This window comes from Chelonoidis abingdonii, chromosome 20 (genome assembly GCF_003597395.2).
Source record: "Chelonoidis abingdonii isolate Lonesome George chromosome 20, CheloAbing_2.0, whole genome shotgun sequence".
Taxonomy (NCBI): domain Eukaryota; kingdom Metazoa; phylum Chordata; order Testudines; family Testudinidae; genus Chelonoidis; species Chelonoidis abingdonii.
In genome coordinates, this window is record NC_133788.1 from 10,163,862 (window position 1) to 10,181,742 (window position 17,881).

At 43.2% G+C, this 17,881-nt stretch overlaps 1 protein-coding gene across 5 annotated transcripts in view; it reads left to right on the forward strand.

The window, feature by feature from the left end:
• AUTS2 (activator of transcription and developmental regulator AUTS2) overlaps window positions 1-17,881 on the forward strand; it is a 986,700-nt gene that overhangs the window by 267,167 nt on the left and 701,652 nt on the right. For all 5 annotated transcript variants that reach the window (XM_075073927.1, XM_075073930.1, XM_075073929.1 and 2 more), the window contains exon 2: window positions 12,090-12,299. In XM_075073927.1, the coding sequence (XP_074930028.1) occupies window positions 12,090-12,299 (210 nt within the window). The remainder of the gene's footprint in view (window positions 1-12,089; window positions 12,300-17,881) is intronic.

Consider the following 17,881-nt stretch of genomic DNA (forward strand, 5'->3'; position numbering starts at 1 on the left):
GCTCAAACTCTCCCCCTGACCCCAACATACAGGCAGGTTGAGGTACCACGTTTGTCTTTTACTTCCACAGGCAATCTGGCCTGTGCACCTTTTCTCTCCACAAAACTGAGTGGTTCCAAATAAACACCATCTTGGCTGTGTGGTTGGAGTTGGGGCCATGGGAGAGAGGGCGGAAGAGATTGAGAATAGCATCAGGCTGAGAATGTTTGTAAAAGGATTTAAGGAGTGAGCCGAGATGAAGTGCTTTGATATCCATCCTTCTTTCCTTCAAATAAAACATCAATGACATGCTAGCTTGTCAGCCTTGATTTCACCAAGTACGTCTGACATAACATCTTGCATCACCTCTTCAGATTTCAAATGTAGGTTTATATGGCATAGAGCTTGCAGAGCTAAGTGAATGCTGCAAAAAATTACACATGAATATCCATATGGTTTTTAAAACTAAGCTACTTCAGCTGTCTCGGTACCCCTTTTGCATTTGCTTTCTGGAAAAGGTGGTGTGATTAAATTCTGCTGTCAAAAGTTTGTGTAAAAGTGAATTTTAATCTATTGTACTTGGATACATGCAGAAACTGCTTTCTAAATATACTTTTCTGTGAAGTCACACCAGATACCTGATTATAGCCCTGATTCAGCAAAGCGCTTAAAAAGCATTGTATTAAGTCCCCTTGACTTTAGCACATGTTTAGCTTAATTGGGTCCTAAATGTGAGATTCTTGTCCAGACAGGGAACAGAAACAATATCATGTGGCGTATGTAACTAATCACGAATAAGCAACCCAGATGTGATTTTTGAAAAGCAAGCCATAACGTAAATGAAGGTTGTTGAACATGTCTCAGATGAATTCAAACACTGAGTGCATTTGAGAGTCACGATCCAGTTTCATGGATGTTGGACAGTAGGAAGAGGTGAAGTGTGTTGAAATAAATGTTACACATTATATGTTTAGATCCAGTGCCCTAATAAACACCTTGTAAACATCATTAGCACACTACGAAATATGTAGTTTATGCAAGATCTAAGAAAGAACTGGTATTCATGTGTCCTTTAACCAAGTCCAGAGAGAGCACAAGTCAAAACATCCTGCAGAGCTTGAGTTAGGAATAGTACAGTTCAGATGATCATTCACCTTTATAGGTGTGGGGTATGTGTGTGTATGTGTATATGTTACAGGCAGGGATGGTAACACCAACTATTATTAAGGTTGTCTGACGCTTCCCATTGTAAGACTCAATTTTCAGATGCTTCTAACTTGGCTAAACTTTAACTGTTTGCTTTCAAATCTTCTATGTCAGGAGTCTGCCTCAGACTGAATGTGTCTAGAACAATGTTAGCCAAATCAGTTTATCCATTTCTGAGAATGAGGCTGGTAAAAATGCATTGTTTTGCTCCATTAAAAAATTCTGGTGACATTTTCTTTGATAAGTTCTAGTACCCAACTGCTTTGGAGCTGAGACTTGGCATTTGGCAGGGAATGGCCTGTGTCAGGGGCCTTTTGCTGTCCCGGTAAAAATATGCCAAAACATGGCCTCTGAAAAATTGCAATTGGCACATGCTCAGTAGAGACTGCTTAGATATTAGCAGCTAAATTCCCCAAAGATCCCATTTACATTGAGCATGTTGCAGCCTGGAGCTGACCATGACTTACTCTGCATTTGTAGCTCTCAGCTTCGTCTGGTTCAGATCTAAGGTTGCCAGTTTTGTAATATTAAAGTCACTCCAGCAGGACAGCTGGAACCTTTCTCCCTCTTTAGGCCCTGCTTCTCCCCCTTCTCCGCTCCTTGGCCCTGCCTGGTTCAGGAGGTCCTCACCTGTAGAGATGGGGCTGGGAGCTGTAGCTGCCTGATACAGAGAGGAGCTGGCCCTGACTGAGCATGGGTTGGTGTGGGCGATGGCCCGGCACCTTCCCCATCTGCAGCAACCGAACTTTGGGTCTCTGGTCAGTATATCTGACCGGTCAAGGTCCTCTTTTCAACTGGACTTTCTGGTTGAAAACCTGGCACCTGGCCCCACCCTATGCAGATCTGGGCAACTGAACTGAGAGGAAGGCACCTATTTCTCCTGTACTCCCAGTGACCACTCTGTTGGGCCCAGACAGGGTGAGGAAGCTGCCTGATTTTTATTCAGAGGGAGCTACAGTAAGACTGAGGGAGTAGATTTAGACAAGGAGCATAGGGGAGAGATGGGGTGGAAGCCGGGCCTGGATACTAGAAAGGGTGGGAGAAATGGAAACTTCGGCTGGGACTTTGGTGCAAGATGTCTTGGAGCTGGGGAGGACTGTGATTGACTGAGCAAGAAAACTGGTGTTGGGAGCTGAAGAACCTGGAAATGGCTGGGCAAGGAGACTTGGAATGGAGGGGCGGGGGAGACTGGGACGAGGTTTGCTGGGGAAGAAAAGTGGAACAAGGAGCCTCAGGAGTGGAGGCAGGGACTGGTTAGGTAAGAAGATTAGGACTTGGATGAAGAGCTGGGAGTGAGATTCCTAGAATTCCCAGCTGCAAGTGAAGTGAATGGGAGCGGTGCTGGAACATATAAAGAGCTGTATAATGCGAAGTCATCTTTGAAAACAAAAGATCAGGCATCTCAAATAGGGCACCCAAAATTAGTGGTTAAGTTTGACCTTAATGGCTTAGTGCCACAGTTATTCATCTGTAATTTTGGGAAGAATATTCCCACATCTCACAAGTGTGTTATGTAAATAAATTTAATATTTGTGAAGCACTCGTATACTATTGTGAAAAATGCTATGGACAAGCCCATGAGGTAACTAGTAATTCTGTCTTTAAAGCTGTTTTTGAATAGTGTGCAAATTAAGGCATGGGGCCACATGCTGAACAGTGAGAAGAAATCAAAATATTGAATTGCTGCTCTTTAACTGAACACCATCCTTTCTGTGCACTGTGTGTGTATGTGGGGGGGAGGGGATAGTATGTGATCATGTAATTAAAGACTCTCATAATGCATACGCATAACGGGCTGAATTAAGGTTGCACAAGGAACCTTAATTCTGGCATCTCCTGATTCTTAAATGTTTGACTTTGAGACCTTAATGTTCTTCTACTACAGTGTTTTTGTGTGTAATTTATATCAGCGGCACCCAAAAAGGAACTGCATGTATATCAATGATATTGTTAACTACTGATTTTTGTGTGAAAAATCAAAGCAATCTCATTGCTGCAGACTCTTTTTATGAACCATATCTCAAACAGATAGCAAAGTGCTCTTTCTATTGTTTCTGCCTTTATTTGTAATCATCACAGGGTCCTGCACACTGGTACAGCTTTTCATCTGCAGTTTGTTGCACAACCTCCTTTGCATAGCACTGAACTACTTTGTTGTGAGTTTCGAGGGAGATGCAGGAGAGATTGGATAATGATTTTGCAAAACACAAGCAAACAAACAAGACCAAGATCAAACCTTTCTGCAGAGAGATGTAGTAAATTGAGGAAATGGCTCGCGTTAGTGGATCTGTTAGCCAATTTGTGTGGTTGACCTCATGGTGCTTTCCTCCAATCCTCAGTGTCCTAAAAATCATGTAATTTCCAAAGTTTGAGAAATCCTTTCTTTTTTGTAGTACACTTATTTACCTACCCCCATGCTGTGTTGCTTCCTTAAATGAAGCTTGGTTTCAACATAATCCAGCTATAACTACCTTTAGCTGTTCTATCGAAAGGAAAAATGAATTACTATTAAAAACATCTTATGCAATTTTCAAATTTTGAAAGATTTCAGGGAGCAGTGAGTGTATCGTTTTCAGGCTTCCAAGTCTTGCTGATGTTGCCAAAACTATAGTGGTAAATTAGTAAGCTGAACTAAGAGCATCACTGAAGGCCTAGGATATTGACCATCAATCAAGTCAGAGAACTCTTCCAAAACTCGACGGTGTAAGTTGATCAAGATTGCCAAAGTACAATAGGAACTTTGGTAGTCATCCGACTGGAATTATTTCTTGTAACGCAGTTTGTGCAGCAGTTTGCTAGTATGTCAGTTGTTTGGCTAACTTACTAGATAGATTGTGCGCATGCTACTGACTAAACTTCAGGATTTCTAGCTCTTAGCTGTGTAGTCTAGACATCTTAATTTCTTGTAAAAAGCCACTGCACCCATCTGACTAAGTGGGTATTCACACACGAAAGCTTATGCTCCGATACATCTGTTAGTCTATATGGTGCCACAGGACACTATCGCTTTTTACAGATCCAGACTAATACGGCTAGCCCTGTGATACTTAATTTCGTGGTAACTAAACTCTGAATATCCAGTTTGCTGTGTTTTGAAACAAACAAATCCCTCCTGAAAAACAGATACTTCGCCTTCCTCCTCCTCCTTCTCCTCACATTTATTTCAGTCCTGCACACTCCTCCCTTTGCAACTCCCATTGGCTTCAGTGAAGATAGAAAGTGCTTAGAATCTCCAAAGACGAAGGTCCATAAAGCACGGACAAAGCTGACAGCTGCTTCCAGCTTTGTATTTTGTAACAGGTAAAACCAGATTTTGTAAAGGGCATAAAAAGAACTGCTCCCTCTTTCTTCGCTGGGGTCCATGATAGACACTGAACTCCGTCTTCTCAAGGCCTATTTATAAGACCCTTTTAGATGCTGTTTCCTTTGAAATCCAAGCATTCCTTTTGCAATTGACATTCTGAGTAGTATACACAACTGTTTGACTCTGAGAAGTCTTGGTGTAATTGTTGCTCTGGGATGCTGGCATGTGGGCTGTGGGTACTTTAAGGGAGAGGTACTGCCTGCACTCCACTGCTGTCTGGTGCTCAGATATCGGAGGGTATTTTGAGTGATGTAAAGTTTTCACAATGGATGTGTTGGGTTGTCTTAATTTCTGGACGTTCTCTGATTGGCAGTAAAATGATGTTATAGGGCTCAGGTCGCTTTGTAACAGGTGGTTTTACATTTTTGGGTGTGGTGTTTTGTTTTGTTTTTTAATGGAACATTTAATTTGAGTTGCATGGCTTTGTAACACTTGTGGTTTCTTTCTTTTAACAAAACTACACTCTTCTCTTAAACGTTTTATGGCAAGTATGGTGTGTATATTTTCAAGCTTAACTCCAGGTTAACTGTATTCCAAACTGTAAAAGGTTGGATGTGCTAGCTCTGAAATATCTTTTTTCCTGAAAAAATTTCCATTGTCTAGGGGCATATTCAAAGCAGATTCAGAAACGAAGCCCCTTTCTGGTTCAGAATGAAACTTGAACAAAAAGTAACCTATAAAAACATTTCATGGAGACAGAGGTTTGAACCTGTTTATAATCTGAACACTTGGAGTTTCAGCCAAGAAACTCGGCCTTGTTCTCTGCTGCATTAGGGTTTCTTTCTGTGGCTTTGGCTTTACTGGGGGAAGAATCCCTCTGCATAAGGTAACAGAGCTGCTATACCAGTTCCTATATCACATATCCCCTCTTGGTCACTGGCACAGATGGCTGTGGGATAAAGGCTTGGGAGGAAGTAACTAGGGATCCCCTACACCCACCTGTTCTTTGGCTGATGAAATGGAAGCTCATGGGCATCAGATACAAACTAGCTTGCTAGGGACCAGGTCCCTAAGATTTGTGAGCGTGTTCACTCAGCAAAGCTGTGAGAGTGACTGCTAAGCTGTCAGTGAGGCTCTGGTCCATAATATCTAAGCTTGCACTTAGAAACTACAGTGATCAATTCCTTTGAAATAAACAGGGCAAGTTTCACTCAACCCTGGTACTTTGAGAACTCTGTCCTTCAAAGCTCCTACTGTGTAAAACAGTCTCTGTTTGTCCATGCTTTTCCTCTGCTCCTTCCTAAACACATAATTTTGTTTGAAATCTTCATATTAATTGGAGTAGGATGATGTCACTGCCACCTGGCAGACTTCAGCAGGCTTCCTGCTTGCTAGAGTCACGGCAGGAGACCATTCAGCATATGTAGCTATTCCGTGTTAAGGCACGGGCAAAGGGATTGGCTTGATTAATGTGCCTGATAGAAATAAAAGAAATGGATTTTTTTTTTTAGATTATACAGTACGCTGATAAATAGTAATACACATTTGTATTGAATTGCATGTAATTATGTATTTATACATTTAAGGCTCCTTATTGATGAAAGATGCCTTTGAATGATATGACATACCAGTAGTTGGTTTTAAAATAAGGCTTATATGTTTGTATTCTTTAATACTATAGATGTGTTTTGTGTAGGAGGGAGAGGAGAGAGAAACACCAAGATAACAATGTGTAGTTCATAGGATCAGCTATCCATTTTGAATCAGCTCTTGTGTGTAGCTGTTGAAAACTATGCCTGACACAAACTACCAAGTCTCCTTATCTACGTAGTTGTGTATGGCCCCCATCACCTTAATGACATTTATTATTTGTATTATGGCAGTGCCAAGTGGCCATGAGTGAGATTGGGCTATCGTTGTGCTTGGCACTGTACGTACATATAGGAAGAGATGGTCCCTGCTCCGAAGGGCTGTCAGTCTAAATATAAAAGACAAGCAAAGGGTGGGAAGGGAAACTGAGCCACAGAGAGGGTAAGTTTGACTTGCCCAAGGTCATGCAGCAGGATAGTGGCAAAGCTTCGAATGGAACTTAAGTCTCCTGGCTCCTAGTCCAGTGCGCTATTCAATGGACCATGCTACTGCTCATCCTTGTGAATTTAATATGGAATCTTTTTCCTTCTCTGGGCTTAGCTGGTGCCTCCTCCAGCTCCCTCCTTTCCTGAAGTGAATCAAACTCTGCTTGCTGCAGTGATGCCCCTAGCTCCTCGCCTCCACTCAGACTCTGTTACCCGCTTCCAGTTTCAGGCCAGGACAGTGGTCAGGCAGAATGCTTTCTTCTGCTACTGCTGCTCCAGAAGGAGCCAAGCAGTGGTAAACATAAATGGACAGTGGATGTTTTGACGGAACTCCTCTTGCTGGCTATGCAGTATCTATGTCTCTCTCAGATCCCCTCATCTGTGACTTTGTGTTTTTGTCTGCCTGTCTTTGAAAAAGGACTAGAACGTAGTAAGCAAAGGGGAGCTGCGCCATTCTAGGCTGACTGGTGATGGTTGAGTCTGGAGGGAGCTGGAAAGCCTGTTGTTCAAATGTTGAGGCCCACTGAGGGGCTGCTCTTTCCATCGAGTGCCAAGCCTTTTGTACCTCCCTGCTAAATCAGCTGCCTGCCACCTATTTCCTTTCTCTCCAGCAGCTTTAAAGAGAGGAACAAAGGAATTACCATAGCAGAACACATCCAGTGATGTATGTAATCCGTTATTCTGTCAGACAGTGGCCTATTTCAGACGCTTCCAAGACGGAAGGAAAAAGAAATAGGTCATATCTTGCCTTTTCTGGAGTACTGTACCATACAGGGTGGGCATATGGGCACACAGCAGTTTGTCCTGAAGTCTTCCTCGGTGGTGCTGGTGTGGGGGATGGGGCAGGGGGTGTGCTGGGTCTCCCCCAGGGGCGCTGCTGGGGGGGATGGGCCGATGGGATTCCACAGGTGGCTTACCTGAAGCAAGGCGCACCCACTGGTGGTCAGGGTGCCAGTGCCGCTCTTGCCCAGTCTGGGCTGGAACCCCCACACTCCCTGGCTTCCATATTCAAATAATGGTGGAGCCAGGGGGAGCTGTGTGCCCACACGGCAACCAGAAACCCCTAACCTGGGTCTGCTGAGCCTCCCCCAGCTATGCTGCCTGCTGTCCTCTCTCACACACCTCCGACATGGGATTACGGGCCCCTTCCCAAGTGTGGGCCTGGTGCCATGGAGCCAGTGGCGCCATTGTAAATCCAGTACTGCTCTTGCTATGCCACTTCCTTCACCTGCTGGTCAGTTCTGCAGACAAAAATTGGACTCATGTCTTAGTTTTCTAGGGGCTAAATCCTGGTAAAATTGAAGGCAGTGGGAAGTTTTGCCTTTGACTTCAAAGGGATAAGATTTTGGCCTCGGCACTCTGTTATGAATCCTACCATGATATAAGGCTGGTGCCTGTTCTGAAGTAACTTGGTTCTGATTTCTTTGTGCTGAGCTATCTAAAGTTAATGCAAAGGAAACCCAGCAAATTGGAGGTGAGACCTGCTTCATGACTTGTAACTGTGAGCTGCATGTATGCGTTGCTCTCTTTTCTCTTTTCTAGCAGTGAGCAGACCATATCATGTCTTTTGGGGAATGCAGCAATTATCGCCTGTCTGAGAATTAGGTCATGACCTTGCCCCAAAAACTTAAGGTCTCATGTGTTTACTTGCCTTGGGTGTACACTGAGAGATGCCCTTACAGGTGTATTCCACTCCAAACAATAAACTAACTAGACTCTGCATAGTGATGGCTCTAAACTCAACAGAATTGTTGGCAAACTTAGCTCAGATATGGGGGGTTTGGTTTAAAAGATTTAACCCAGCTGTATCTGGGCTACCCTTCAGAGCAGCAGGGAATTATGGCCCATCCAGCAGCTCTCATTAATGCTAATGGGAGTTAGTCACTTCTTGATGGAAGTATTAGACCCTTGAGACATTTTGTAAGTTTGGAATTCTGCCACTGTTGCATTTAGATTCTTAGCCACAGAAGCATTCCTGCAGAAGCTTTCTCGCCGTTAGGGGAATATTTTTCCCACAAAAGTCTCTCCTCTCTCTCTTCCCCTCCCCTTTGGAATTTACTGTGGGTCCCGATAGTGGTTTTAAGGCACAAACACTAAATCCAGTAGCCTAACGAAGTCCCTGAATACAAGTACGACTGGGTTTGTGTAAGTGCTCCTCATAAACCAGTAGATTTTATGCTGACTTCACAGAAGAAAGTGTGATTGTGAGCTCAGATATAGCATAACTTCCTTCATAATGAAGCACCTTTTTGTTTCAGTGCATTACAGCATACGAATTTTAATTCTGGCATGTCCACTTATTGTGAAGGGGGTCTGTGGCAAGTCTGGCTTTACTAAAAGAGTGTGTCAGTGTATTTCAGTACAGTTCAACAGCAAATTACTGAGCTCAATGCTGGAAATACTGGGTGAGATTCTTTACCCTGAGTAGTGCAGGTCTGGTAGACCAGATGGTGAATAGATTTTAAAATCAAAAGGTACCACTACCATCAACTTGGTATAGTACTCCTGAAGTCAATCTTCAGTGAAGTCAGTGGAATTATGCCGAGGATCTGACCTTAACAATCGGTGAAAAATATCGGCCAAAATATGACATCTTAGGCAAGAGGATGTTATTTTAGTGAGACTGGGGAGACAAGATAACACTTTTTCCATATTAATAATAATTACCTAACTGCCATATAACTAGGCTTGGAAGAATTAGATTTTTAGTGGCAGATGTCGATTTCAACGTACACACACCAACTAATAAAAATATCCATCAATGATTGATAGAAATTTACAGATGAGCAAGCAGCATTTTTCTTACTTTGCCTGCGAACTTGTTAGTGTTTGGTTTAAAGGTATTGACTTTGTATGTTTTGAAGTGTGATGTTGACCATTTGTTTTGTAATGGTTATAACGTTTTAGCTTTCTGAATCTCAACATCTACTGTCATTAAATCGTAATTCTGACCCCTCCTTCATTCTCCACCTGTGAACATTTAAATAAATTATTTTGAAGCTTTTAAAAATTTTTAAAGACTCATATTATTCATCAATTATTTCAAAGAAATAAAAATGGAATTCTGCTAAGTCTCTCTCTAATGCTTTTCTTCAGTGGTTCTCAAAGCTCTATACACAGAGGAGGGATGGGCAGATGAAAGCACAGAGAGGTGAAGTGCCTTGATCGTAAAGCCTTTTTGCAAACATGGTTTAAGACTAACTCTCCTCTGAAATGAGTAATAACAAATGGATACAACTAAGGCACAAAAGCTAAGGAACTTTGTCAAAGATGCCTTAAGTGGATGGCAGACCTGGGAATAGAACCTGCGTCCTTGGTCTCAGTCCTCTCTAATGACCGTAAAATGTTCCTTGTTCTTTTCAATATCAAAGCTGAATAGTGACTGCCTCCGCTTTAACTAACCCTGTTCATGAGTGTAGGTATAGATCCTGTGAAGTCTGCATTTAGAGAGTTTTCTAACGAAAGCCAAGCGGATGGTGAGATGTATTCTGTTCACTGATCCAGGTCAGGAAAATTTGTCTGGCTTCTTATATAACAAATTTGGCTGAGTCTGTGGTATTTTCTTCTTGTTCCGAAGAAGAGGACCAGTGGCACCGGAGAGCTTTCTCGTGCTCTACCTTTCATTCCCAGCTTGTTCCATCAGCATTTGTAATGTTGAAGTTACAATGAACTGAGGTCTGAAGGCTCCAGGACCAGAGCACATGGAACCTTGAGCTAGGAAAGCTGGTAGCTTTTCCTCTGGGTGCTCAAGATGCACTCAGCCTGACATGTTAGCAGAGTATGTTCAGTGCTATGTTGTCTAAATAGACTTGGTAGAATTCAATTTTTATTTTTTAATTTTGACAAATATCTGTTTTTAAGCGTTTATTTTTATCTATTTACATTTTCAAAGCTGTGGATAATTTTATCGGATTGAGAGAATGAGAAGAGTCAGACAATAATTATTTCATGACTAGGCATTGAGATATAAAAAGCTAACACTTTAGCAATAAAACACAAATTGTCAACATCACGTCAGAACATACAAAATCCTAAAATTACTCTAAGTTCTCAAACATAATTTTTCTTTCTTTCCGTGTCTCTAAATTTAAATTTAGATCATTGTTGGTTTTTGTATGTTGGATGAATTCAACATTTACTGATTAAAAACTAATACTTCCAAACATATTTAAAAATAATGGGCATATATGTTCTAAATGTTTATAGGCAAACAAATAGTGGCTTGAGCCACAACATTTGCATCCAAATTTGATTTATTACCAAGCATTTGTAAGGGTGTCTTCAGCCAAGAGTTGATCATAAGAGCGGCCATACTGGGTCAGATGAAAGGTCCATCAAGCCCAGTATCTTGTCCTCCGACAGTGGCCAATGGCAGGTGCCCCAAAGGGAATGAACAGAGATTATCAAGTGATCCGTGTCCTGTCACCCAATCCTAGCTTCTGGCAAACGGAAGCTAGGGACACCATTCCTGCAAATGGCAGAGGTCGGGGTCAGTCACAAAGTTTGGACCCAGATGTAAACCTCCCCAAACACTTGTGTGGGTAGGTGGGTGAGTGGTTCAGATGGGCCTTACTCAGCCCACTGAAGTAATTGCGAAGACGGCTGTTAACTCCAATGGGCTTCGGATCAGGCCTTTGTTTTGCTTTGGGCCCAGATATAAATGTGCTGAAAGAAATTTGAAAGTCTAAAGACTGCTTTAAAAAACATGGTGTTTGTTAATTTAAGCATTATAAGCCCATGTTGACTTAATAAATGTGCAAGCAGTTGATAAATGGGTTGTGTTTGCAAATATTGGTGCTGATGAACTCAAGCCACAAGGCAGGGCTGGATGTGGGTATATATGTGTGTGATGAGTGAGTCATGTAACATTTTAATGAGTAATGACACTTGATGTTTCTGACCCCCTCAATTCCAGCAGTCTTACAATTTTATTCTACACTTACATTTCTTTGGTTGAGAAAGAACCCATTAGGTCCCACTTAAAGCTGCTTTGCACTTCTGTGGAGATTGAAAGCAGCCTTGCCAAAGTCAGTTCAATCAGCCAGCTGGAGATTCGCAAGGTATAAAAACTTCCTTGGCAGCACAGAGTCAATGCAGTTCCTCCTGTGCTGGGCCCCATGCAGCCCCTGATGTGGCTAGGGCTAGGGGATTTAGCTGATGCACTTGGTCATTCCTGGCTTGCAGAACCCTTTAGGGCAGGCCGTTGTAGCTGGTATCATTTAGAGCAACCCAGAGGCTTCCCTGAGTTGTTCCTGGACCAGTGCTTGGTGGCTTGAGGATCATGAACCCACCAAGTTGGTTTACTGCTTCCTTCGTGGTGCCTTCTCTGAACTGCGCTGGATACAGAGAGAGCCTGTGGATCTGGCCCAGTCTATTTCAGTGATGTAGAGCTGCACAAATGCAATGGGCTTGTTTTTTTACATGAAAATAAGTCATTACCCAGCCTGTACCACAACCAATAATTATGTATTTTCTCTCCTCTTTCCCCTCCTCTCCCCCTGCACCACCTTCACCCTCTTGTGCAGAAGGACGTAGCACTGAAGCCTCAGGAACGTGTGGAAAAGCATCAGACTCCTCTGGCCAAGAAGAAACGGGAAGCACTTACCAATGGGCTGTCATACCATCCAAAAAAGCACAGACTTAACCATCACCAGTACAGCTCAGACCGGGAAAATGACCGCAATCTTTGCCAACACCTTGGGAAAAGGAAGAAATTACTGAAGGGGCTCAGACAGGTGGGAGACAAGTTATTTGTTGGGGGGAAAGGGTTGGATATCTTTTCTTGATATATAGTACGTGGAATCTGCTTACTAGATCCCGGCGGTTCTTATGCTGCTTTTAAGCACTTTCTGGTTGTCTTATTGTTGGGCCACCTGGTGTTTTTCTTTTTCAGTTACAGCTAGCTTCTCTGGTAGGAGGAGACGTACCCTGAGTGGGACTGTTAGATGGAATGTGAGGAAGGGAGACTTGTGTAATGACTCCAGGTGGTACGTGACGAGCAAGAATGCAGGAGACTGCAAGTTCTTCTCTTAAGCTGCAAAGCCTCACTTGGGCAGGCTGTGAGACTGGCAAGGCAGGGGAGTGCAGTATCTCGGGGTCCTAAAGGCAGGAGAGAAGCCAGAGTAATCAGGATGAATCTGTGGTATGAATATGCTTCTGTTGACTTAAGATTTTGTACACAGAAGCATGAGACTCCCTCTGAATAACAAGGGCAAGGTGAGGTAATTGTGAGAAGAGGAGCTGCTAATCAAGACAAATGGAACTGGAAGAGTGATTACTGTACAAGGAGCTCATTTGTAGAGTGTCTGTGGTACTAGTGTGTACTCGTTTGGGTTACTAATCATCATTCCCCTGAGCAAGAACTTCACACCTACCTTACATTGCTATTCTTACAGCAGTCGCTGTGGCTCACAGGTGAGGAAATCAATGAGTCCATAGCATCCAGGATTACAGCACTGGAGCCTGGCAACTTGGGCTCATAATTCAACAATCTGTAGAGAGGTCACGTAAAAAGGAAAAATATCTTAGTGGCAGGTGTGATATTTCCCAAGAGGGTTTAAAAAAAGAAAAGCTTTGCTTCCAAAGCTTTCTTTGATTGAGAGATATATATAATCTCATCTCCTTTTGTATTTATATCAGTTATGTTTGGAAGACAAATCCTTTGGAGATTTTTGTATATTGTGTATAAAAATATCATACGTGCTAATTTGGCTGTCAAGCTGGAGAATAGCAGAGTTAAGAGACCCTACAAGTTCAAATTTGTCCGAAACTTACATGTGATTTAAAAACAAGCTTTTACCTAAGATTAATACAGTTCTTTCTATGTCTGTTTTTAATTCCAAAGAAAACAGTGAATGACTAAGCCCTTCTCTGCAGTGTTGGCAACCTAAATGTTGCAGAACTGAGAACCTGAAAGTGGAAATGACTATAGGCAAAGGTGATTTTCCTTATCTGAGCTGAGGGAAGCTCAACGAGTAAATCATGTGCCAGTTATAAGTAAATTGACTATTTATTCATTTTTAGTAATCAAAGTTGTAACTATAGATTTAAAAAAAGATTTACAGTATTTTGAAACTTAGAATGTTTAGAACTAAAGTAGTTGGAGACTAGAGTGGTTCAGCATGGGGGACAACTTAAAAAAAAAAAGTAAAAGGTAACAAAATAGTATGCATGCAGAATAGGCATTTTAAGTTAGTGAATTGTCGTCTTTAATAAAGCTGATGCAGCAATTGTGTTTTAGAGTAGGTATTGCAAAATTTGAGTAGGCAGTTGCCACTACAGAGCTGTTCAAGGAAGAGTTGAAAACACAGTTGGGGACTTAAAATTGTGTGTTGAAGGACTGAAGAGGAAGAGAAGCATTTTCTGTATTCTGACACTAATTTCTGACTCTGTTCCTTTTCAAGAGGCTCTAATTATTTTAAGTGTCTACTGTGTGCATCATCTTCATAAAATTTGACTTGTTACACCATTTGATTCCCATGTCATCACATATTATCAGATGCAAACCTCCTACTTGGCTCTTAAGCAATGAAAGAGTCAGCATATGTGCTGATGGAGGTTATTTATGAGGTTGTAGGAGTGAGGTTTTTTTTTTGTTTTTGTTTTTTGTTTTTTTTAAGAATAAATATTAACTGACTCAGAAGCTATTGAGCTGACAGATGTCATGGACAACGTTTTCACTTTCAGCTGGTAAATCTGAGCTTAATTCCAGAGGGATAAGACTGAGAGAATAAAAGTATCCTACCCAATATCAATTAATGCATATGATCGAGGTACGTCTCTTCAGATAAGAACACACACTCATCAGCAGTTTAGGGGCTAACAAATCCAGGTGATTTTAGCACTTAAACTGAGAGAGAGAGGTGTCATTGAAAAGATGGCAAAGCTTATTTAAGAAGACATACCCAGAGGCATTCAGTCCAGCATATCTTCCTTCTCTTTTTGTGTTTGAATGCAAGTAGTAAACAACCTGCAGAAACTAGGCAAAGGAAAGGTTCCAAATGCCGTTCTGTTTTCTGTATTAACGAAGCATCCTCTCTCCCTGCACCACTTCACAATCGTACACCCTTATTCTTATTTTCCCCAGCCAGCACTCTTTCCCAGTAGTCAGTTGGTCTCCTGGGGTTTTTGGATGAGACTGATTCACACCACTGAATTCAATAGTATTACAGTCACATCCGAATGAGAGGAACATAGGGCCCATTGATTTTAAAACTGGCAGAGAAGCAAGGATATGGAGATACTAGAAAGAACATAATATAAGCTCTGTGGGGGATCTGCTTTGTTAGGGCTATTTGTGAGGGGGGCCTTGCATTAATAAAACATATATCTTGCATTTCAACAAGAAATGCTGAATTGTCCCAGGTGCATGTTACATGGGTGCAAAATGATACAATCTTGATGCCGTCACTTTCACTCCCACGTTGGAGTGAAATTCTGGCTACAGTACAGCCTCGTTGAGAAGTGTTGCGTACCTTGACATTGTTCATGTTTTCAGTGGTGGTTAACAGTCCTGGCTGACATGCCTCTGTGAAATCTGTTATCAGCTGAATGCAACTCTCACATGCAGGATTTACAAGATGAATCGCTCTCAAACAGTTCTCATTCAAGTCAGCTATCATAAGGGCTGCTAATTAGTTTTTGGAAGAAATCCTTGCAGTATTCATGCAGGTATTTATCCAGCTAGGCTGTAGTGACTACAGGTTTATTAAAATCCAGAAAACGTGAACAAATTTTACAGCAGAAAGGACTTTTGCGCTCTGCTCTTTGTAAATACACATATTAAATCCCTGAAGGAGACTTGGCAATATGCAAATGTAAGACTCCTCTCAATATATTTTCCAACCTTTTATGTTTTATTTCCTTAAAATGTATTGTTGGATTGTGTGGATTTTATTTTTATTATTGTTTTAGCTTTGCAAATGACTTTCAATGCAAACACTTTGAAGAAAGAAAATGGATAAAAACATTTATCATAACTTTTCAAAAATGACTGGGTTTTTAACTAGTAGCGTTTTTCGTGCTTAGTATAATAAGTGGAAGGGAGAATGTGAGCAAAGAATTGCACTTGTGAAAAATAGTTCTGTGGATCAGGTTATTTGTCTTTACCCAGTGGGAGTCTGCAATTGAAGATAATATATAAGCCATTTATTTATTTTTAGTTTCCCGACCATAATTTCCCTACCAATTACTTTCTCCATCATCCCTAGTAGGAGGTTCTGTAGTCACCTTTCCCGTAATGGAGAACTGATAGCGTGTGCTCCTGAGAGAGCATGCAATACAAAATATGCTGAGTATAGTGGCTGCTCCCCATAAAATACAAGAGTCTAACACTACTGCTGCTCTAGCGGTGTTATGCATTCTGCTCAAGTCGTAGAGCCCTATGTATTAGAATGGAAGGTCCTAGCTTCTATTCATGATGGTGACCTGTACCAGGAGGTTGTTACGCTTACCAATTCCTCTGGTATATCCTCTGGTGTGAAGTTCTGTTTCAAATGCTTATGGGAAGTTAAGAATAGGCAGCCTGAAAAAGAAGCAAAAGGAACAGAAGATGAATAAAAGGAGTAATGGAGAGACAGATGAGCAGAGCAGCTTTAATGGAGATGGGACAATCAACTGGAAGAGAAGGAAGAGAGACAAACTCCACTGAAGTAGGCACCTAAAAACAATAAATATATCACTGTTTCGGGCTCATGCTTCAGAAACTCCATTCTATGAAGCCATTAAATGTTGCCACAATATGTGAATCATTTAAGGAGAAGGGGGGCTGTAACGCATTGAATCACAGAAACCCGATGTGCCAAGATTACTTCTGCCCCTGCTTTCCTGCTAAAGTGACCAGATAGCAAGAGTGAAATATCAGGACATGTTGGGCAAGTAGGGGGAGGACAGAGAGACACAGGTGCACAGCCCCGACCGGAGCCAGAGGCACGCTGATCCGCCTGGCCCTATGCTACCTGCGTGCCCCTTCCGGTTGAGGGTGGGCCCCTGCTGTGCCACACAGTTCCCCCGCCCAGGTTCCCCGGATCCACCACAAATGAACAGTGCTGTGCCCACACCCCCTGCCCACAGCCCCACCACAGCTGCCCAGCACCCTCCACAGAACCCCCCACTCACTAGTTTCCCACTACAGATTTCCCCTCCCTCCCAGTGCCCTTCCCCACAGCCCCACCACCACAACTACACAATGCCCCACACAGACCCACGCTGCCCAGTGCCCTGACACACACAGATCTCCCCCAATGCCCAGCACCCCCCAACAGGCTCCCACTGTCTAGCACCGTAAAACACGCAAACCTCCCCCACAGCCCAGCGTCCTCCACACCCTCACAGCCTGGCACCCCACACACACCTCCCAGACACTCACTCCATCACATCTTGCCCCCTTACCTGGCCGCACTCACCAGCCCTGCTGGGAGGTCTCTGGCTCCTAGGGTGAGAACAGCGAGGGGACTTTCCAGACTTTCCACGTGCTGCGCCTGCCACAAGCATGAGATCTGTGGCTCCCATTGGCTGGGAAAAGCGCCAGTGGGAGCAGCTGGAGCCGCAGAGCGGGGCTTGCTGCTGCCAGCAGCATGCAGTGCCCCCGCACCCTAAGAACCAGAGGGACCTGCTAGGGGGCGAGGTGGGGAGTCCCAGTGGTGCTCACTGGGGCAGCTGCTATCCTGGGAAGCATCCAGCAGGCTGGTCCCTCTGGCTTCTAGGGTCGCAAGTTGGGGGGGCGGGGGCTCTCTGCCTGCTCTGGGCACCTGCAAGCCTCACCCCTGCAGCATGTGATGCTCCTGCTAGCGGGCAGCCGCTGGGAGCTGCCCCAGGAAGCGGTGAGCGAGGGTGCTGTGGTACCGCGACTGCGGTCTGGGCGGTCCTTGATATCAGGACAAAGGGCGTCTGGACCAATGTTAGGTCGGGGCGTGGGATAAGTCCCCTAAAATCGGGATTGTCCTGATAATATCAGGATGTCTGGTTACCCTATTTCCTGCCCTGGCAGCTTAGGACTTCAGTGCCCTGCGTGGTTTGAGCCAGCCCTGCTAGCCTGCTGCAGACCCAGACTGAGGGTCTGAACCAAGTCCCCTAACAGCTGTAGGCTTAACTGAAAGCAACTTACAGAAGTGTTCCTGTCTTTAACACTCAGATGTCCAGTCCCAAAGGGGTCCAAACCCTAAATAAATCTATTTTACCCTGTATAAAGCTTATACAGGGTAAACTCATAAATTGTTTGCCCTCTATAACATGGATAGAGAGAGATGCACAGCTGTTTGTCCCCCCCCCCCCAGGTATTATTAATACTCTGAGTTAGTTAATAAGTCAAAATTGATTT